The 23743-nt window shown below is 41.0% G+C and overlaps 1 protein-coding gene across 2 annotated transcripts in view; it reads left to right on the top strand.

Moving 5' to 3' along the window:
• ULK4 (unc-51 like kinase 4) overlaps window positions 1-23743 on the top strand; it is a 592138-nt gene that overhangs the window by 232154 nt on the left and 336241 nt on the right. For both annotated transcript variants that reach the window (XM_043595665.1, XM_043595666.1), the window contains one exon: window positions 13343-13435. In XM_043595665.1, the coding sequence (XP_043451600.1) occupies window positions 13343-13435 (93 nt within the window). The remainder of the gene's footprint in view (window positions 1-13342; window positions 13436-23743) is intronic.

Raw genomic sequence — 23743 nt, forward strand, 5'->3', positions numbered from 1 at the left:
TCCCCTTTTGGAACAGTTTATAAAATAAAAAGTGTTAACTCTATAATCCTGTGCTTTTGTTTTGCTCATCTGAGCTGGATTAAATAATACGTCTTTCTCGTAACACGTATCTTTATGTTTTCCAGAGATGAGGGGTTGCAGAGAAAAATACAAATGAAACCACATGGCAGTTGAAGAACAAAAGTAATGTAGACGAGTTCAGGTTTTTATTAAGCAATTTGAAATCCACTTTGGATAATAATAATGATAGGGAGTTGGTTGGGACATTGAGTAGGATGTTTTCACGGCTTGTGGACTGATTCTGATGTGAAGCATGGATCTTGGCTTTGCAATTCACGCTCTCAGCCTCAGTCTTCTCATCGGTAGAATAGAGACCGTGGTACCTAACTCAGAAGATACTTGCGGGAATTAAATGGGATACCTCTTGTAAGACGCTTAGTACGGTGTGTGGGACATAGTACGCCCTTGCCAACAGCAGCACGACTGTTATTATTAGGTATGGTATCATCTCTCCTAGCAACCTTTAAAATGAAGATTGTAATAATACGGTCATAGTGATAACAGTACCTACTTCAGACCTGTGAAGTGGCTATTGAAATAAATATTGCTGATTGTGCCTCCCTGGAATATATGTAAATGCTCAGTAAATGTTATGTAAAAACTTAAAAAGTGAAATACAAGTAATACGTTTATTTACTTTGACTTTGGAAACCTAGAAGTCTTGGCAAGGAGTTTGGTCTTTGATGATAACTCTTGGTAATTAGAAGTTTAGAGATGCTAATAATAGAAAATTTGTGTTCTTCATTGAGTAGGTAGATGTATGGCTTAAATCTTGCCATTTGTGACAGCATGAATGGTCCTAGAGGATATTAGGTTAAGTGAAACAAGGCAGACTTGAGAAAGACAACATTTGGTTTCACTTAATATGTGAAATCAAAAAAACATAAATACATGAACAAGGAAGACAAAAACAGACGCATAGGAAATAAACTGTTGGTTACCTGAGGAGGTTGGGGAGGTGACAGATGGTGATAACTAGACAGAGATCATTTTGTAGTGTGTAAAAATCCTGAATTTCCATGATGTATGACTGAAACTAATAAAATATCGTATCTCGCTTGTACTTTAAAAAAAGAATTGTGAAGTTTCTAGAGTTTGTAAGAGTGACCTACATCTGTTTTGGTTTGGCAAATACACACATTAACGTCGATACTTCTAATATATTTTAAATGTTTATTTATTTATTTGTTTAGAGAGAGTATGAGCGGGGGAGGGGCAGAGAGAGAGGGAGACAGAGTCTCCCAAGCAGGTGCCGCGCTGTCAGCACAGAGCCCGACACGGGGCTCAAACTCACCAACTGTGAGATCATGACCTGAACTGAAATCAAGAGTCGGATGCTGAACTGACGGAGCCACCCAGGCGCCCCTTAGTGTTGATACTTTTGATTTTGTTAAGGTTTTAATCCGTCTTCGGCCTTAAATAATATTTACGCTCTAAAGTCAAGATGCTGGGCTTTTCTTGCACATATGCAGTAGGCTTCCCAGTTTTCACTCAAAAGTGTCGTATTAAGACTGTTTTATTTGTAAATAGTAACACTCACACTAATTTGGAAAATAATTGTGTGCTCACATTAGGAGCTTGTGCTGACATCTAATATAGCTGGATTCGGGGCTTTGAGTGATGTCTACAGTCCTGTGTGTTTGTGTCTTTCTCACCGTCTCTCTGCTCTGCCTACAGTTACGTGACTTTGTTCTCATAGAGGCTCTTTCTACTTGGTGGTTAAATGGCTCCTGGGCGGTGATCCTAGGGAAAGAGTGGATGTCTTTTGTCATAGCTTTAACAAAATGTTCAGGGAGGACGATAATTTAATCTTGTTAAATACCATGTGATACCTGTGTTCAGGTGCTTACCAGAACGACTGTGTGATATAAATGAAAACTCAGTTGTAAGAATAAATATCTTATTAAATATTAGTTATGGTTCTCTCAGAGAAATAGAACCAATAGGAGGCATGTGTATATATAGAGAGTTACAATAAGGAATTTGCTCACATGACTGTGGAGGCTGAGAAATCCTGAGATCAGCAGTCGGCAACCTGGAGACCCATCAGACCCAGCTGATGGTGTAGTCTGTTTTGAGTCTGAAGGCCTGAGAATGAGGAGAGCTGATTGGGGGTACGTATCAGTCTGGAAACTGATAGGCTGAAGATTCAAGAAGAGCTGATGTTTCAGGGTTCCAGGGTGACTCAGTCTGTTAAGTGCCCAACTTTGTCTCAGGTCATGATCTTGGAGTTCGTGAGTTCGAGGCCCACGTCAGGCTCTGTGCTGACAGCTCAGCTATGGATTCTGTGTCTCCCTGTCTCTCCCTCTCTCAAAAATAAATGAACATTAAAAAAAACTTAAAAAGGAAGAGATGATGTTTCAAGTCCAAAGGCAGCAAAAGAACAGTATCCCAGCTCAAGGCAGTATAACAGAGGAATTCCCTTTCACTCAGCATTTTTGTCTTACTCAGGCCTTGATCGGATTGAATGAGGCCCACCCATATTGGGCAGGGCAATCTGCTTACTTAGTTTACTGACTCAAATATTGATCTTATCCAGACAGACCCAGAATAATGTTGGGCCAAATATCTCTGTGCTCATGGCCCAGTCAAGTTAACAGATAAAAATCACCCATCACTTCATCTATCATAAGTAACAAGGCTGAATTGCTTCCTATATAAATTAATGAATTAAGAGAAAAGAATTGTTACATCTTCACAGTGTATGTGCTTTGCTTTCTGAAGAGTTGAACTTAAGTTGTATTTGTTCAGTGCCTTTTCTCTGGACAGTTATCATACCATGGCTGGCGAGGTGGTGTTTCATTTAGACTTTGAAATCTAGATAGGATTGCATAGAGAAGAGGAGTAGGTCTTCTGGTCAAGAATAGGGTAAACAAAGGCATGGAAGAGGCAGAGTAGTGAGAAATCCACAGGCCAGCTGCTTTCCAGCAGATATCTGCATGTGATAGTTGCATGATGTGAGCCAGGGAGGGAATATTTTTCTCTTAATCAGCTTATCTATTCACCGGTACTAATTGAGGACATCTTACTGTAGATGTTGCTATAGTTGCTGGGAATAATGACCGAGATAGGCACAGCTTTTATGGAACATGGACAGTCTGCCAGAGCCAAATATTTCGGAAATTAATATTTTTTAACTAAAGAAGTCTGTAAGCTCTGCAAATAGAAGTGTTTGCATAAGTATAACTTAAATACTGAAGCCCGCTTCCTTCAACACTGAGCCTGTGTAGTATTCATGAACCTGCCACAGAGTACAGGTTCTTTCCGAAATGCTCTGTGTGTTTACTACCCCTTAGCTTTTGAATTTCACAATTTACCCATTTAACTGTCTGAAGCTCAGTGTTTCTCAACGTTTTATGACCTTAAGACACTATTTCTGATGGCTTATCTGTTAACATCTCCCGAGAACTCCTTTGATCACGGTTTTGAAATCCTACTCAAGGGCATTTCCATTAAGATCAAGAACAAGAAAAAGATGCTCACCATCAAAACTTTTATGTAACTTTTCATCATGAGTATTAACTAACGTGATGATACAGGAATATTAAACTCTGATATCCTATTAGATTCGTATTGATGCATAACAAATCACCACACACTTAGTGGCTTTAATCAGCATCTGCTCAGCCCTGTAGGTTGGAAGTCTGACATGGTGTGACTGGGTCCTCTACTCCGGATCTCATGCCCCCGAAGTCCGGCATCTGCGGGTGTCCTTGCCTGAAGACTAGGGGAGAAACCGGCTTGTTGAGGTCGTTGGCAGAATTAGGTTTCTTGCAGTTTGCGTTAGTTTCATACCACACGCTGACTGGCTCAAAACACCAGAAATTTCTTCTTTGACAGGTTAGGAGGTCAGAAGTTCACAAAGTCTTGGCAGTGTTGGTTCCTTTTGGAGGCTCTGAGGGAGAAACCATGCCTCTCTCCTGGCCCGTGATGGCTGCCAGAAATCCTGGGTTTATAGCAGTATCCACTGCAATCTCTGCCTGTCTTCTCATGGCCTTCTTCCTTGTGTCTGCCTTGAATTTGCTTCTGCTTTTCTCGTATAAGGACACCTGTCATTATGTTTTTTTTTTTTTTTTTTTTTTTTTTTAAGTATTTGGTTTGAGAGACAGAGCAAGCAGGGGAGGGGCAGAGAGACAGGAAGAATCCCAAGCAGGATCTGTGCCATCGGCACAGAGCCTGATGCAGGGCTTGAACCCACAAACTACGAGATCATGATCTGAGCTGAAATGAAGAGTTGGACACCTAAATGACTCAGCCACCCAGGCGCCCCATAAGCCCCTTCCAAAGAAGGTCGATTTCACAGGTCCTGGGGGTTAGGACTTGGGCATATTGTTTGGGGCCATTATTCACCCTGGTGCACAGTTGTAGGACCAAAGTCCTTCCCTTCCCTTAGGTGCCCACGTTTCTTTTCCCCGGGTCTCTCCATCTTTAACTCAGCAACACTTGTCAAACCTCCCTCATGTGTGCAACCTCTCTGAGTTCCTCTTCTGCAACCACCTTGAGGAAACTCTGTGTGTTAAAGTAGGTGACGTTGGCCATTGGTAGTCTGGGTCTCGTGATTAGAATATACTTATAGACAAATCTTGGCCCTGCCACACTTGGTGTATATGCCCTCACTTCTCGCCCTCTTCTTTCTTCCTTCAGTTTCCCCTCCTTCAAGATAGCTGGAATGCTGCTGATGTAACTTGAGTTTTCTGTGTGATTCATGAGAAAAAGTTTTTTTCTGGGAAGAAAAATAACCGTATATACTTGAAAAATTACTGTGATTTCCTTCAGCTGAAAGACAAGGTTTAATCTGAAAGTGTCATGCAGAAGAGGCAATATTTAATGGAACTTAAGTCCAGAATGACTTCATCCATTAAAATCGGCACCTCTCTCTAGCTTAATATCCAATGAACTCATAGTATTGAAAGTAATCTTCTCCTGACTGGTTTTTGTCTGAGACTTGTTGCATAAGGTGTGGGCATTTCTCCTTCAACATTTAACCACAAATGGGGCTAGATCCTTAACTCGGGTAAGACACCATTGCTCTTCTTGGGGAAGAAGAAGTTTTAACATTCATAACGTTAATGTCATTTGTACTATATTGTACACATTGTAAATAATGTCATTTGTACTATATTGTGTGATTGTGCATACAAGGGTGAAAGCCTTCCCTTTCATCCTCCCTCCTTTTTTTCTTTCTCTTTCTTTCTTAGTTAATTCATTCCATAAATACGTATTGAGTGACTTCGATGTGCTGGGCATGGAGAATGCTATGGTGGGCAAGATTGAATCCCTGCCCCTCAGTGCAATTACATTCTGGTGGTTGAGACAAAGAAGTAAACAAATAAATACGTAAGATCACTCCAGTTAGTTGTGAGCATTGTATAGAAAAATAAAACATAAAACAGTGTCAGAGGATAGAGAAGGAGAGTAAAGGGAATGAGGAAGGGGTTATTTCAGGTAGGATAGTCAGGATAGGCTTTACGTAAGGCAGCAAGCCATGGCGAAAATCTCTGGAATTTGCCTTGGCTAGACTGGAACTACTTTGCTAACGTGTACTTTAGTTTTCATATTTTCTTTTAGCTTTGTGTGTTTTGAAAAGAGATCATGCTGATATAAATGTGCTTAGAGTGTTTTTATGACAATATGGCATTCAGCATTTCTCTCCTGGGGAAAATGAGTACTGCCTTTCTTCTTTATAATTCTCTTGTGACTTGTACAATCACCAGGGCCATAATGACTTTATAAATTATTAAGGCTTTGTTTTTTAGAATCTCAGAAAGGACTATATTCTTTACAAATTAGAATTGTATTTTCTTTTAGAAATTGGAATTTATAAGTGGGTTCCATTAGTGGCAATACACCATAGAGCTGTTTATCGGGCTTTGAAATAATATCCAGTAAAAGTCGTGAGTTTGACTACCTGGTTTATATGTTGTTTGCTTAAAGAACATCCAGATGGTTCTGTATTGCGTATTTGTCTCCCTTAACCACAAGTATTCTATGTTAAAATAGACATGAACTTGGCCATTTCTGGTGGGAATCAGAGTAGGTCGAGTATTTCAATTTTAGCTTTTCCTTAATTTTATTTTGCAGATAAAATTTAAATCACAGATGTTTTTGCAGCAGATAGAAGCATCATAAATTTCTACTTTGTTCCTTTTACCTAAGCCTTTGCTGTTTTGAGTGTGTACCTAATCAGTGCATTTAGGTAGAGTGATTCCTGCCTGCCCTCTGCCCCAGGACACAACCTATAGGAATCTAAATTGGGATAATTTTGGAATTAAAGTAGGGGTAAATATTCTTGTATCCTTCTGACTTGGGATAATTCTAATACTCCAGGTTTTTGGATAATATTTTGTTTGTTGCTTTATTGAAGTCTTTTTTTTTTTTTTTGCCTTTCAGGTCTTTGTAATAAAAATTTGCTGTTGATTTTATTGAAGAAATCCAGACGAGATTAGGGTTTACTATCTGAAATTATATTGTAACATTTTCTTTGAGGTCATACCTGTTTTTCTTTCACTTAAAGAAATATATATGTATATATATATAAATATATGTGTATATATGCCATTTGTTTCTCCATCCACTTATTTATCCATTTAACTTCTGATAGACTTAAGTATCTATGCATCCATGCAAGACAATGGAATATCATGTCGAATTTAGGTCACATAAAAATCACAAGACCGAAAAGTTCTCAAGATATCCACTCTTTATTTGGTTTATACCCTCTCTTAGTTCATAAAATTTTGAAATTGACTCAGGATATCACCTAGTCAAATTTTGGATGAAACTATACAGAAAATGCCCAAGAGTAGATTATCTACTCTTTGCTCGCAGAGGTCTGAGGGGAGGTCTTCAAACCGCTCGAAAGGCAGATTTCACCTCCACACCTTTGCTGTTTGGTAGCCTTCTCTTAAGGTAACCTTACACCTCTCTTTCCTCTAAGCCTTAAGTGTTGAATCCATCTTGCTTTCTGTTAGATATGCCTTTTAACACAGTTTTCCTCATATCTTTCCCTTGCTCAAAAACCCTTTACATTGTAGAAAGTAATATTAACAGCGCTTACCCAACCATTCAAGGCTCTCCAGTTTTGCCTTTTGGCAACCATTTTATGTTAATAACTGCCCGTGCCTCTATATGATCTCTCCATTCTAGTGAGATTTGCTTAGTACTTGTTGAAATTTACTCCTGGGAACCTGTCTTTTCTGTCAATTCTCACACACCAGACTGTGATATCTGTATCTATTCTAATATAATCCTGTTTTATTGACTGTCTTGTAATTTACTTATCTATACCTACATTTCTTTATTATTATTATTATTATTATTATTATTATTATTATTATTATTTGAGAAAGAGAGTGGGGAAGAGGTAGAGAGCGAGGAAGAGAGAGAATCCCAAGCAGCCTCCAATGCTGTCAGCACAGAACCCAACACGAGGCTCGAACTCCTGAACCATGAGATCATGACCTGAGCCGAAACCAAGAGTCAGATGCTTAATTGACTAAGCCATCCAGGTGCCCCTCTACACCTACATTTCTAAATGTACTATAAATCATTTAAATAATTTCCAGTTGCTGAGTATCTAGGATTTTCCCAGTATTTCACAATTATATCTACTGCTACAAAGAACCATTTTCAGGGCTACATCTTTGGGTATGTACTATTTCTCTTTGTTGAATCTCTAGGGTTGGAATCATAAACTGACCTATGTTTGTAAGGGCATTTGTTGGGTATGTGTTGGCAGATTTTTTTCAGAGGTGATGAAGAGTTTATGTGACCAGTTTCCATTTATGAACCTATTTTATTGTACCCTTGTTATCTCTTACTTGAATTCCTTCAGATATTAGTGAAGTTGGCAATCCTCCCCCCCCTCACCCCCACCCCTCCCTGCTGGTCCCATGCTTCTTGGCCATTTACATTCTTCTTAGGTAGATTTTGTTCAGTTTTTTTTTTTTTTTGGATGTTTATTGGTTTGCAATAGCTCTTTATATGTTAGAATATTTACTGTTTTCTACCAACATTCTGCAACTTTTTCCTTCATTTGATTTGTTTATGGTGGTTTTGCCATTGAGAAATATTACTTAAAAACTTTAAAGCTATAAAGTTTTTTGATTCATTTCTTATTGTCATGCTCCAGAGGGCTTTGTGATTATGTGAATACTCATTTCAGTCTTTTAATGGAAGTTAAATTTTTTTACTTAAATTTTAATTACTTGACAATATATTTTCATAAGCTATGTCCTGACCATTCTAACTCCTTTCTAAGATCACTCTTTCTTGTCCAGTATTGTATCACCTTTCTTTCCTTTTAATTTGTGTGTGTGTATGTATTTTCTTGGTCCCACCCAACACTTAACAATCATCGTGGTTTTGGGGACACCTGGGTGGCTCAGTTGCTTAAGTGTCTGACTCTTGATTTGGGCTCAGGTCATAATCTCACAGTTAGTGGGATGGAGCCCCATATCAGGCTCTGTGCTGATAGCATGGAGCCTGCTTTGGATTCTGTGTCTCCCTCTCTCTCTGCCCCTCCCCCACTCATGTGCTTGCTCTCTCTCAAAATAAATAAACTTAAAAAATTACTATTATGGGTTTGTAAAGTAATTCAGCTTTTCGTTTAGCAGGATCTTCCTCACTGTACTTCTCTCTGAAGTTCCTTGGATATTCTGGAATTCTTCCCCCCCAGATTGGCAGAGTGGACCTCTTTGAGATATGGGCCTCCCCTTACCCTCAACAGAATTTCTGCTCTTTCCACTTGGCCAATTCTTTGGCCACTTCCCCAGAGTGACTTCTCCCAATAATGCAGAGTTCTTTTGATAGCCTGTTTCTACTTCCTGCCAGCTTACCTAATTGGGCATCAGTTTCACCAGGCACTTGGCCAGATAGGGAAGAGACCACCCCTTGGATTCCTGAATAGGTGATTTTTAGTGGTTTTCTCTTCTTTGGGATAGATGTGGATTTAGTATGAATGGCTTTTCTTGCTTGGGTCCTAGCTGTTGGGGACCTGGAAAAGAGCCCTTATTTATAAGGGAGGATTCCAGAAGTAAAAGAGTGTGGAGGCTTATGTTGCTAGTGATCTCAGTCTGTGGCCAGGCTCAGTGCACTCAGAGTGCTCCTCTCCAGCCTGTGCCCATTGGAATGGGCCAGTCTTCCCCGGTCACTCTCCTTCCAAGCCTTTTCAGAAGTCTAGGCTTATCACTCTTTTTTTCCCCCCTGCCAAGTCACATTCAGAGGAGTGTGAGATCCAATTACTATCAGCTCAGCTGCTTTATCTCCGTTAGGAAGACAAGCTTAATAAATCACAGTATTCTCTTGGCTAGTTCTTGCTGACCATTATAAACCTATCTTTGATGAAATGGAAGTATATTCAATATATTCGGTATTTGTATTCCAAACATATCTATTAGGAATCTTACCCTTCTTTTCCAAGGGGAGAGAAACATAATATTCTTTGGGAAAACTCTCATGCACAGGCCAGTATAGGCTTCATCTTTCCCTCCTGTTTCAAGGTTAGATAACCTCAAACAACCTAAGACATTTGAATTTCAGGCAGTCAAGCTTCATCCGTGTGTTCTTTTTTTTATTTTTATTTTTTATTTTTTATTAAAAAAAATTTTTTTTTCAACATTTTTTATTTTATTTTTGGGACAGAGAGAGACAGAGCATGAACGGGGGAGGGGCAGAGAGAGAGGGAGACACAGAATCGGAAACAGGCTCCAGGCTCTGAGCCATCAGCCCAGAGCCCGACGTGGGGCTCGAACTCCCGGACCGCGAGATCGTGACCTGGCTGAAGTCGGACACTTAACCGACTGCGCCACCCAGGCGCCCCGTGTGTTCTTTATAAATGTAGATTCTGTATATTCTTGTTAACTCCATTTTAAAATATTTTATATTTTCTCAGTCTTATTGAGATTGTCTATTACATTTCTAACCAATTGCCCATATCTTCTGTTGTGTTTTCCACAAGAAAAGTACAGAAGATCACATGGGAAGCGTTTTAAAACTCCTAGGCTTATGGCCCTTTCCTCAGTGATTCAGCTAAGTCTGGGAATGAGGGCAAGGGGAGCCAGTTGTCCGGGGTGAGAATTGGACTGACGCATCAGAAATCTCCCATCCCCCCTTCATTTGAAATTCTCTGGCTGACAATTCCCAAATACTGCTAAGCAGCTGAAGAGTGCATTCTCCTCTTATCTGACTTGTATACATCACTTTATTTTTTTAAATATATATTTTTTAATTTTTTGTTTAACATTTATTTATTTTTGAGACAGAGAGAGACAGAGCATGAATGGGGGAGGGGCAGAGAGAGGGAGACACAGAATCCGAAACAGGCTCCAGGCTCTGAGCTGTCAGCACAGAGCCCGACGCGGGGCTCGAACTCCCGGACCGCGAGATCATGACCTGAGCCGAAGTCGGCCGCTTAACCGACTGAGCCACCCAGGCGCTCCAAACACCACTTTAAACTTAGTAAAGCCTCAGTTTCCCTCTTCAGGATGTGTGCCCTAAAGAGCTAATAACTTAGCAAGTGTGGGGTGCTCAAGCCCTTCACATTAATGACAAAGAAACTGGCCCTTGATGGGCTGGGAGATAACTTCTGAGCCTTCAGAATATCCTGCCAGGTAAAGAGTCTCTGTGTACATGAAGCCTTGAGCCATGCCAGACCCTTTATGCTAACGATCTGAATCTGGGTGGGGGCCTTGGGCAATACCAAATCAGCGTGACCCCTGGAGGGGCTGGAGCCCTAAGCACTAAGGTTAGCCACGCGGACGCTCCATGCCCGTGTGACTGACGCCTGATGAAACCCTGGACACCAGTGCTCTAGTGAGCTTCCCTGGCTGGTAGCCTTTCATCCTTGTTGTCCACACTGTTGCTGGGATGATAAACTGTCCACACACCTCCACTGGGAAAGGGCAACTGGAGGCTCATAACCGGTGCCTCCTGGACTCTGCCCTGTGCATCTTTGATCTATGCTGGTTTTCACCATAACAAACTGCGATCGGTAGTGTAACAGCTCTTCTGTGAGTCTTTGTAGTAAATCATTAAACTGGAAGGTTGTCTTGGGTACCCCCAACTTGGATGTAAGAGCTTTTTATTTTACAAGAAAGGAATGATTTCTCTCTAATATGTGGAGTTGTTCCTTTTTCTTTTTCAAACCGGATGTTAAATGTTATGAATACATTTTTTAACACCTCTAAAGGTGTTTCTGCGATGTTTGTTTTATTCACATGATAAAATGTAGCGTTTTCCTAAATTTGATTATTTTCAATCGTAAAAGTACTTATGCTTGGTTGTGCTGTGTTTTTTTTTGACATGTTGTTTTCTTTGATTTATTAAAAAAATTTTTTTTAACGTTTATTCATTTTTGAGAGATGGAGAGAGAGAGCATGAGTGGGGAAGGGACAGAGAGAGAGGGAGACACAGAATCCGAAGCAGGCTCCAGGCTCTGAGCTGTCAGCACAGAGCCCAACACGGGGTTCGAACCCACGAACTGTGAGATCATGACCTGGGCCGAAGTCGAATGCTTGACTGACTGAGCCACCCAGGCGCCCCTTTTCTTTGATTTATTAACATTTATGATTTTCTTGTGAATGATTGATATTTAGATTTTTATCTTTGACATACCTGGGCAAAACTTTTAATTACTATAATTTAAAAATATTTTATAGGAAACTTCTAAAATTCTGAAAGGTGATACTTCCTGTCTCCTTAAACAGAGCACTCTACCCAATTTAACATTTTCTTGACTCACTACCCCCGTTTTGAACATGATGGTGTATAATGGGCCCTGTGGTCCCATCGAGGTATGAGCAGCTGTTTCTTCTACGTTAAATGCTCCCCAGACTTCTCTCTGTTTGGAGTTCTTGGATTAGCTTTTTTGTGTGTTTCCTATGCCTTCAAGTCCCAGTTCTTTCTGTAATAGTCCCTCTCCTCCCTTTACTTGGCTCCTATTTTAATGGCTGTGGGATTAGAGACTGCATAATTAAGCTTGTTATATAATGATTTCCAAAATGAGAGTAAATAGGCTCTGATAAGAGCCTGGGGCCTTATTCTCTAGATGAAAAGCATCCGCTTCATGTCATGGACTTTTAAATATACATTTTGGGTTTGGGGAGGTGTTTTAACTCCCTTTTAGTTGTTGGCTGTTCCAGAGAGTTGGCTCATAAAGTTGATTGGTTGGTTTGTTCATCTGTCCATGTGTCCATCCATTTATCCAACTGTCCATCCCTTCACCTGCCACTTATTTATGGAGCACCTATATGGTGCCGTATACCAAATAGCTGAGCCTGAAAAGGGGAGGACACGGTATGTTAACCAGCCTGTGCCTGACAAAGAACATGGGAGCAAAGTCTGAGCTGCGTTGTGGGAATTTTTCATAAAGGCCTTCTGTTTATTTATCTTTTTAGTTTTATTCTCTCTGGCAATCATTTACATTTCACATGTTCAAGTGGTAATGACAAAAGTGCTGTGCAGAAACGAGTTAACACGGCAGGTCTGAGACTGCTGTCCTTAGAAAGGCCGGCCCTTGGCTGGCTGGCATCTTCGAACTTGGCTCTCTGAGTGTTGCCAGTCACCGTTTAACTGATGGGGGGAGTTCAGGGTGGCCAGGCCATTGTGCAGCCAGCATGCTTTATGCCGAACGCCTGCTTTCCTCCTGGGATGGATTTTGATACTTGTTAGAGGTTGCGTAAGCGTCCAGCGCCCAGTAAAAACCTGGGTCACTCGAGTCTCTGATGGGCAGAAAGACCACACACGTGTGCCACGTTTTTATTGCCGGAGGAAAGACTGTGCTGTCTCTGACCTCTTACTGAAGGAGATAGCATAAGGAAGCCTGTGCACAGAATCCTCCTGGCTCCTCCTGCGTCCTTCTCCCTGATGACTCATCTGCGTGCCCTGGCCACAAAGCTCTACTGAATGAATGTCCACCGTGACTCCCCCGTGAGCAAATCTCTGCACTTGAGGGTGGTCTTGGGGTCCCTGCCGCAGGTGCCTGATGTTTATCAGTCTCTCACTCTGTGTGTCGCCTCACGCCGATCCTTTTACACGGGTCGTCTCATTGCAGCGTCCCCAAAACAGACCTCTGTGCGGCGGGTGGGTGCCCTCATCACCACTGGCGAGTGAAGCTGTTTGAGGGTTCATGAAGTTAAGTGCCCTGTGCCGGTCCTTCAGCTCACACTTTGGCTTCTTTTTTCCCCAGATGTTGGCACCTTATGGCTTATTGCTTCCGTTGTCCAGAGGGGAGGCTAAGTGAAGAAAACCACTGAGTATTTTTTTCATCACTTTCTCATCTCAGGTACGAGCACATCCTCGCGGAGCCTGACCCAGTACCAGCTTATGCTCTGAAACTGCTCGTGGCCCTGACTGAACACAACGCAACCTTCACCAGGTACTGTAACCCCAGATTTAAAGTGGATTTTGTGTGTTCTTTTTTTTTTTTTTTTCAACGTTTATTTATTTTTGGGACAGAGAGAGACAGAGCATGAACGGGGGAGGGGCAGAGAGAGAGGGAGACACAGAATCGGAAACAGGCTCCAGGCTCTGAGCCATCAGCCCAGAGCCTGACGCGGGGCTCGAACTCACGGACCGCGAGATCGTGACCTGGCTGAAGTCCGACGCTTAACCGACTGCGCCACCCAGGCGCCCCGGATTTTGTGTGTTCTAACAATGTCACAGATGATGAGATTCTGAAAGGCTAACGTTTGAGTTAACCGAAGTGGTCACTTCTCACGTTTGATGGTTTGTGGTGTCTCTCATTGATGCTGTTTTGGGTCCTGTTCTCATATTTTTATCCCCTTATTGGACTTTCTGTGGAAAGTCAACTGTGGAGTTCATGGTACTTTAAAATGATAAATTCTTTAACGAGAAAGAAACTGACGTATACTTTTAAAAATGTCGGTTGGTGCCTCCTATTGTACTGAGCAGTTTATTAAATCTGTAGTTTTGGACTCTACCATTTTGCTTAGTTGGCATACTTCTTTTAAGCACTTCTTTTTAAAAAAAAATTTTTTTTTAATATTTGTTTATTTTTGAGACAGAGAGAGACAGAGCATGAACGGGGGAGGGGCAGAGGGAGAGGGAGACACAGAATCGGAAGCAGGCTCCAGGCTCTGAGCCGTCAGCCCAGACCCCGACGCGGGGCTCGAACTCACGGACCGCGAGATCGTGACCTGAGCTGAAGTCGGACGCTTAACTGACTGAGCCACCCAGGCGCCCCTCTTAAGCACTTCTTAATAGTGCCTCTGTGGTGCAAATTTTATAAAACCAGTTGCGAGGATAGTGGCAGCTGCTTTCAGTCTTGCACAGGAGAGCCCCCAGGTACATAGAAGGGGTGAAGCGGAAGCCCTCCTTGCCTTTAGTCAAGAAAGCTAGTTTTGGTTGTTAGGTGACATCTGGGGACCTTTGCGTTTGGACACCGTCTGCAGGTGCACTGACTTCTATAGTCGCCGGTTGGTCTTTAACAAGACACTGAGTCACACAGTCCCAACCACCTTGATTTCATCTGGTCTCTTGTTCCCCCACAGAAGGTAGTGAATAGTGACGAGCCACCAGTGGTGCTCCTAGTGAACAGGAAAGACTATAGACCATCCATTCAGAGTGAGAGGCTGAACGGAAACGTTTCTAGTGTGCGAGCCAAGGCACAGAGGTATGCCGCGACTGAGTCGCAGGGGTGCCGAGGCGTCTTTGGGTCATTTGCGGTGCTGAGGCTGATGTACACTTCAGGCCCACTTCCTTCTGCTGTGAGCGAACTCATTCATTTCCAGAGAGTGACCTATAAATACCACCCTGTACCCCCTGTGCCACGTTGCAAACAAATTTGGGGAGCACTTACCCTTGTCAATTGTAAATCCTGTGTCTCTACGGCCTTTTAAAAGTCTGACCAGTGAGCCTTCCAGATTCATCACTCAAAGGCACTGTTCTCTCTTCCTACAGAAGAAATTTAATTGTAACGAGTGTACCTGTACTAAAAGTTAAATAACACTTCGGACAGTTATTTCTTTCCTGGAGCTTTGGTACCAGGTGCTAATACTGTATCCTAATTGCCTGTTTTGATTGGCTGGGGCAGATGGCATTTACTTTTTTAACGCTGACTCTGTCACGGGGCATGCTTTCCAGGCAATTCCTCTTCTTGCCAACTCTCTATTCAGTTCATCTGAGTTTCCTCACACTGAGAGGAAGAACCTAGTTCAGTAGATGACCCACACACAATCTTTTTATTTTAAAAATGACTACGTTTGGAAGACACTTTATTCTGGTTTTTGAAGTTTACGAGCAGATTTCAGTGGATTAATTTTTATAAATGTTTTTCTTTGCTTTCATTGCACAAATAAGATCTGTGTATATTGTGTGTATCGTGTGTGTATTGAAGTCCAACAGTAAAATCAGTACGTCCCTAGGCGTCCTCATTTCCTTCCCACACTTCCATACCCAGGTCTCTGCCAGGGGTAATAGTTTGTATTATTTTGGTGATGTCTGTCCTGAAGCTTTTCAGGCTGTTTAGATCTAATAGTCATATACTGAAATAAATGGCTTTGCTTTTGGGTTGTTGATTTAAAGAAAATCATAGATAGTATCACCGTGTATGTATTTTTCTAAAATTTGCTTTTTTACGTATCAAAATTATTGGGAGACTTTTTACATTAGTATTTATTTATACTCTTGGTGATATCCTTGCCAAACTAAATGGATAAGAATGGGATATTATTTTACATTGTGTAATGATAACATTGAACGTCTTAATACTTATTTACTTAAATTGTAACAGGTACATAACCTTCAGTTCTCCTTCAAAGTATCTCTTGTAGAGAAGAACTCCTATATATGCAAAGATTTCCACCTAGGCAAATAATTTTTAAAATGAGACAAATAGGGGGCGCCTGGGTGGCTCAGTCAGTTAAGCATCCGACTTCGGCTCAGGTCATGATCTCGCAGTTCGTGGGTTCGAGCCCCATGTTGGGCTCTGTGCTGACAGCTCAGAGTCTGGAATCTGCTTCGGATTCTGTGTCTTCCTCTCTCTCTGTTCCTCCCCCACTCATGCTCTGTCTCTCTCTCTCTCTCTCTCTCAAAAATAAATAAACGTTAAAAAAAACCTTAAGAAAAATGAGAAAAATAATCTTTGAATTCTCATATAGCCATAAAATATACAGTGTAACAGTTTGAATGGGCAAGATAAATTTGAATACAAAGATATCCAAATAATTTTGTTAACTGAGACCACTTATGACCCTCCAGCACCCATTTAAATACCGCTTTTGCTCTATGTAAGGTCTCTTTCTGGATTCACTGTTGTGTGTTTGCCTTTCTTCTGAAGAGGCAGGCTGTTTTGGCTGAGGCTCCAGAGGTCAAGAGAAAGCATTAAAGGCCTATTGCCATCCGCCTGCCCTCTCCCCTCCCCACCCCTTTAAAGGGAGGCCCCACGCCCACAGACTTTAACAACCTGTGTGCAGTTGGCAAAGTCTACTCACGCATCTTGACGGAAAGGATCGGGAAGGAAAAGTAATATGTAATTAGACTTCAGACTTTGTTTTTATTTCCCTAACTGGAGTTTTAAAAAAGTGTAGGGGTGCCTGGGTGGCACATTAGGTTCTGTGCTGGCAGTGGGGGGCCTGCTTAGGATTCTCTCTGACCTACCTTCCCCTCCCCCATGTGTTCTTTCTCTCTCTCTCTCAAAATAAACAAATAAACTTAAAAAATATACATATATATATATATATATATATATATATATCCATCCAGAGATAGATACTGAGAAGTCCTGTTCCTTCCTCTGTCCATTCTACTTTTTCTTCACCTCTCTTTTATCACAGATGGGTAACTACTTTTATTTATTTTAAGCTAATGTGAATAGGTATTTTCTCATTTCTCTCTTTTACACACAAGTAGCATATGATGTATGGTCTTCTGCCCCTTCTTTTTTTCACCTAATAGTATATCCCTAATATTTGTTTCTATAGCAATATATAGAGAGTTTCTCTGTTAAGTTTTACAGTTATAGAATCTTCCATTGTATGGATATAAAATCTAATTAGTGTCTGATGGATGGACTTGAGTTCTAATCTTGCGATACTGCAAACAATAATCTATATATCATTTTGTATGTATGCTTGTACACCTTATGGGGTAAATTCCTAGAAGTGGTATTTAGGTTTCAAAGGATAAGTCCATTTGAAAGCTTTTTTTAAAAACACGGCCACATTGTCCTCCGTGGGGATTTTCCCATTTTGCATCTCCCGGGGACGTGTTTGAGGATGCCTGTTTCCCTGTAGCTTTGCCTCGGAATTTGTTGCTAAGCTTTGGAATTGGTCCGGCCTGATGAGATAGATTATTTCAATGTGATTTTAGTTTGCATTACTCATGAGTGAGGTTGAGTATCTCTCTTTATAGTTAGGGGCTTTCGTGGGGTTTTTTGCTCATTCTGTTTGCCATCAGTTGGGTCTTGGCAATGACACTCCTCAGACCGAATCACCTCCTGCCTGGCTTTCCATTTGCACAGATATAGCAGAGCCTGCTAATCCATTTGACTTTGAACAGCTTGCCTTATTATTATTATTATTATTATTATTATTATTATTATTATTATTGCCTGTCATGAAGAGTGCGGCCAATGAGTTTTCCTTTGCATGAAATCCACGCACGTGTGGTGAATCCACGCACGTGTCTCCACTGAGCACCCGTGCTGGAGTGGAAACACTGACTCACAGAGCTTGTGCTCGCCCAGGTCGAGTAGATGCTGCTGAGCAGTTTCCCAGTTTGTTGTATTGATTTGCATTGCTACTGGCATTGTTCTAGAGGTTTGATTGTCATATAAGCTTTTTTTTTTAATTTTTTTAAATGTTTATTTATTTTTGAGAGAGAGAGAGAGAGAGACCGACTGAATATAAGCAGGGGAGGGGCAGAGAGAGAGAGGGAGACACAGAATCGGAAGCAGGTTCCAGGCTCTGAGCTGTTAGCACAGAGTCCGACGCGGGCTCGAACTCATGAACCGTGAGATCATGACCTGAGCAGAAGTGGGACGCTTAATCGACTGAGCCACCCAGGCGCCCAGGTTGCCATATAAGCTTAAGAAAAAAAACTTTTTTGAGACACGTTTACTGAGGGACAATTTACATGGGATACATCTCACTCATTTTAGGTATACAGTTTTTCTGAATTTTGAGAAACATGTGAAATTGTGCAGTCACCACCTCCATCAAGAGAGAGTATTTCCATTGCTCCAAAATGCCCTCTCATGCCCCTTTGAATATTACCGTATACAAATTCTGTGTGCTTGCAGAATGATATGACCAGATTGCTTTCATATTTTCATTTTCATTTTTAAAATTTATTTTTTAGAGTTAATACATAACACGCTGCAAATTTAAGTATTTGAAAGAGTATGCAGAAAAAAGCGTATTTTCACCCAAGGAGAAAGCCACTCTTCTCAGTGTGTGTGTGTGTGTAGTTTTTCACATAGATGGTTGTACGCTGTATGCACCATTCTGCACTCCTGTTTGAAAATAAATACAACAGCTTTATTGGGATATAAGTCGCATACCGTCTGTACTTGTTTTTAGCAGATACGTAAGTATTGCATTTTATGAATACTCCATATTTATTTACAAATTCCCTTTTGGTGACGTTTATGTTTTTTTAATCTTTTGGTGTTATAAAACAAAGCTACAACTAATGACATAGGCCGTTCATCACATGTGTGAATACATACACGTAGGATAAATCATGAAGAGTGGAATTACTTCATGGAAGCGTCCACAGCCAGCGGTGCCGAAACTTGTCTGTGCATTCGTGTCATCTGGGGAATCTTTGAAAAAAATCTAAAGCCTGGCCATACCCAGGGCAACTGGATCAAAATCTGTAGGGCTGGACGCAGACATCAGTAACTGTTGATTCTCCGCAAGTGCATGTGCAGACAGGCTTGGGAAGTACTGGGCTAAGCCTTTGTAGTCTGAAAAGTTGTGCCAGATTGCCCCCAATCTGGGCCGGCCACTTTTCGCTCCACCAGCAGCGTAAGAGAATGTCTACTTTTGCCAGACCTTTACCACGTTAGTGTATGTGTGTGTTTGACCTTTGCCATTGTGGTAGGTGAATATCGCCTCTTTGTTATTAATTTCTAGTTTTACTGCATTGTGATCAGATCATATATTTGTTGCTGATTTTTATTTGATTTTGTTTGTGGTATAAGCTGTTTTTGTGAATGTTTTATGTTTAGTTGCTTACTGTGAGTAAAACAAAGTTAGGCGTAACCTTGAAAAGAGTGTCACCCTTCCTTAACTTTGGCCAGTGTCAGAAATGGTAGCTCTTTAATCTAGGAGATCGTCCCCAGTCACTTGCTAGCAGTGACTTTTAGGGAAAATGCTGATTATAACTGCATATCAAGAGTAGAATGCCTTAATTTTTTTAATGGTTATTTATTTATTTTTTGAGAGAAAGCGCAAGCAGGGGTGGGGCAGAATAAGAGAGGGCCAGAGGATCCGAAGCGGGCTCTGAGCTGACAGCAGTGAGCCCAATGCCGGGCTTGAACTCACAAACCATGAGATCATGACCTGAGCTGAAGTCAGACACTCAACTGACTGAGCCACCCAGGTGCCCCCAGAATGCCTTAAATAAAAAAACTTTTTTTTTAGTATTTATTTTTGAGAGACAGAGAGAGACAGAGTGTGAGGGAGGGAGGGGAAGAAAGAGAGGGAGACACAGAATCCGAAGTCGCTCCAGGCTCTGAGCTGTCAGCACAGAGCCTGACACTGGGATCGAATTCACAAACCGTGAGATCATGACCTGAGCTGAAGTTGGACGCTTATTTGACTGAGCCACCCAGGTGCCTCCAGAATGCCTTAATTTTTATGTGCAGATAGATTTCTAGTAATACAAAATAAACACAAGCCATTTATTGTAAATTTAACTTATTTATTGGATCCATGTACACCATGTTCTTTGAAATATAGTCAGTTTAGCTTGTATATACAATCAACCCTTGAATGATGCCGGGGTTAGGGGCACAGTCAGAACTTTGTATAACTTTTGACTCCCCCCAAACTTAAGTACTCATAGTCTAGTATTGACCTGAGGCCTTAGAACATAAATAGTCGATGAACACATATTTTATATGTTACATGTGCTATATATACACAAAAAGTAAGCTAGAGGAAAGGAAATGTTAAGAAAATCATAAGAAGAAACTACAATTATAGTACCCTACTGTGTGTGTGTGTGTGTGTGTGTGTGTGTGTGTGTGTGTGTGTATGTACATATATAAGCAGACCCATGCAGTTCAAACCCGTATTGTTCAAGGGTCAACTGTATTAAGAGTTGGGAGTTCCAAATAATAACTATTGGAACATTAACTCATCCTATGTCAAGCGCAACATTCTTTTATTGTGTTTATTCTTATTTTGTAGGATTCTTAGCGGATAAAGAGGTCTTCAAAGGCTTAGAGTACAATTGAGAATTTACTGTTCCTTCAAATAAGGGACAAGAGCATGATCAAAGCTGCGTTGTACCTGACCCTGACTTTTTTTTTTTTTTTTTAATACCACTGGCCTGTAAATCTAGTTTGTTCCTGGGTTTATAGGAGAAAGGTAAATTGTTTACCATGTTGGTCCAATTTTGCTATCAGAAGGAATATGTTAACTCCCCTGAGCTCTGCCCTTTTCTCTCTCCTTAATGTTATGGTAGGTTGCCCCAAACCATTGCTCTCAGGGAGAGCTATACCCCAGGAGCTTGTTTCCATTAAGAGCTAATTAGCTTGCAGCAAATCTTCCTTAGCAAACAAATTGAATTTTAACTTCTTGAGTTCTTTTGGAGCAATATTGAGCTCTTATCCTGAATTGCAAAAAGTTGTTTATGCTCTGTATCTAAGAACTGTCATTTTAGTTAGCTCAAAAAATGTTAGAGCTATTTCTTTTATGGCAAGATTCATAAAAATGCCTTTAGAAGAATGGAAATTTTGTGATCTCTTAAATGAAATTCACAGTGAATCCACAGTATAGCCTTCAGTGAAAAATACTTCTGCCTTTACAGTCATTGAGCTTCCGGGGACTTCCCTCACTGGTTTTTGGTTCATTTGTTCATTCGTTCGTTCATCAAAAATTGAATCGGCAACTATTGAATGATGCAAAGATAAGAGGTAAAGTTCTCACCTTCAAGGTGCTAAGGATTTAGTGGAGGAGCCATTTATCAGTAGGCTTTTATAAAACAGTGTAATGATTTCAAAGGTACAGTCATGTCTAGAAGGTTATGGGAGCTTCTAAAAGGATTTAACCCAAGTTGGGGAGCCTGGGTGGCTCAGTCGGTTAAGCATCCGACTTTGGCTCACGGTCCGTGAGTTCAAGCCCCGCATCTGGGCTCTGTGCTGACAGCTCAGAGCCTGGAGCCTGTTTCAGATTCTGTGTCTCCTTCTCCTCCCCTGCTCATGCTCTGTCTCTCTCTTCTCAAAAATAAATAAACGTTAAAAAAAAAAAAAGGAATTTAACCCAAGTAGTTGTATGATTTTGGCCAAATTTCTTAACCTGTTTGTTCCTAAGTTCCCTCATCTGGAAAATAGGGGTAATATTAGCATCTGGTCCACAGAAAATGCTGTGTTCAGAGTTGCCTCTTTTCTTCTCCCTCCCCGTCTTTCTCCTTACTCCTCCTCCTTTTCATATGATTAGAGGTAACTATAGCGAAGGAAGTACTCCTAAAGAAAAGAATCCCCTTTGACAGTAGAGTGAAATGTTTGGTGACACCAATTGAAACCAAAGCTCCAACACCCTACAAAGAATAGGAAGAAAGAGAGTTTTTTGGTAAGAGAGACTGACTGGGGCAGTCTTATTAGTTTGACATTGCATAACAGAACTGTCAAAGCCACAGAGGATGTCCCCTGGTACTAGATGGCTTCCATATCCATATGTATTTGCCTTTTAATTTATATATATATATATATATATATATATATATATATATATATAATATATATATATATATTTAAGTTTATGTGTGCGAGAGCGATTGAGAGAGTGTATATGAGAGGGAGAGGAGCAGAGAGGGAGGGAGAGAGAGAATCCCAAGTGGGTTCCTTGTCAGCACAGAGGCTGATCATGACCTGAACCAAATTCTAGAGTTGAACACTTTACTGACTGAGACACCCAGGAGCCCCTAATTTATCTTCTCAATGACATTTGTTTTTGCCATATTCTGATACATCATCATTTAAATTTTATAGCCTGGTGAAACTGAAAGCCCGAATCCTCAGAAGTGTCAGGGATGTTTGAGAGGTTTCCATGTTGTTAAAATAAGCCAGTTGGGTGTTTGTTGCCCCATCAAATAGCTGAATTTACACAGCTAAACATTTCCTCTCATGAAATATCAGCAAGTGAAATAACGATGTAATACAGTGAAACTTTATTGTTAACCTTAGAATGAATTGACTTCCCCAGAAATAATTTCCTGCTTCTCAGGTTGCCTATGGATGTCAGAAAGCCTGACCGTGAGAAGTAGGTCAATCTCTGAGTCTGTGCGGCTCCCATTCCATCCTAGGGTCACTCTTCTGTGGCTTTCCCATTTATTCTTTACTAGCACCCACAGAATAAAACCCGGGGTTTCTCCAACAGGCTCTGAGCCTTTGAGCGTCCATTTTCATGGTCTCTTGCCTCTTTTGTGGACATAGCCCCTGTTCTAGTGTTCCCAGCCACTTGTTCAACTTGAGGACATATCAACACTTCTTACTAAAGTACAGTCATTTCAGGGGTTAAAGCAAGCAAAGAAGATTTAAAATAAAATACTGAGCGATTTTGAGTTTGCTCCTTTCATCGGTTTCTTGAACCAAGAGCTTTATTTTTTTGTTTTCCATTCTCTCTGCCTCGATTTGGGATTATTGTGTCGCACACTCGTTCAGCGTGTATGTTACTGGTACTTAAATATGAGTTGAAAAGAATTCGGAAATTAAATTTGTCCCAGTGATCAACTTTGATGGGGTATTTTGTGTACTTCCACTGAGATTATCCTTTTAACAGTTGGAAGCATAAAATTTTGTTTTGCGCTTAGAAAGTTTGGCATTTTATATTTTCCGGGAAGGTGCTTTTTCTTCCACCTGCTAGTGGTTGTTAACGGTCTTTGAAAACTGATAGTAGAATAGCACCTTGCAATCGAAAGTGGGTGGTTTCAGTTTACTTTTTTGGTGTGACATTTACATTGAAGGAAGCCAGTTGGAGTTTGTTGTACACTTTTGCAAATAGCGCCCCCCCGCCTTGTGTATTGCAGAGCCGGGTTCAATCTGAGGGGGTTTCAATACAGCCTTTTGTGTTTCACAAGATGTCCTTAGGTCTGTTGACTTACCCTTGTCACCTCACGCAGAGATTGGCCAAGTGTGGTCCACAGCGCCAGTCAGCTTGCAGCCGGTTTTTGCGCGGCCTGTGAGGTGAGAGTGGTGTTGACGTTTGTAAAGATTTGTGAAACTTACATACAAACACAGGTGCATATGAGACGGAGACCTGGTGTCGGGCAAAGCCTTGGATACTTAACTTTCTAGCCCTTTTCACGCAATATTTCCTGACCCCTGATCTAAAGGAATAAAACTTTTTTGGGGGGAGGGTCTTTATTCAAATGAATATAGAAATACTAGAATTTCAGGGATGTTATGGGAATTTGGAGATGATCTGGGTGTCTTAAAATGTATATGTGTATTTTTCTCATTCAGGTGTGGTGAGGTCCACAGATTAGGAGAAAA

This window comes from Prionailurus bengalensis, chromosome C2, assembly GCF_016509475.1.
Source record: "Prionailurus bengalensis isolate Pbe53 chromosome C2, Fcat_Pben_1.1_paternal_pri, whole genome shotgun sequence".
Lineage (NCBI taxonomy): Eukaryota > Metazoa > Chordata > Mammalia > Carnivora > Felidae > Prionailurus > Prionailurus bengalensis.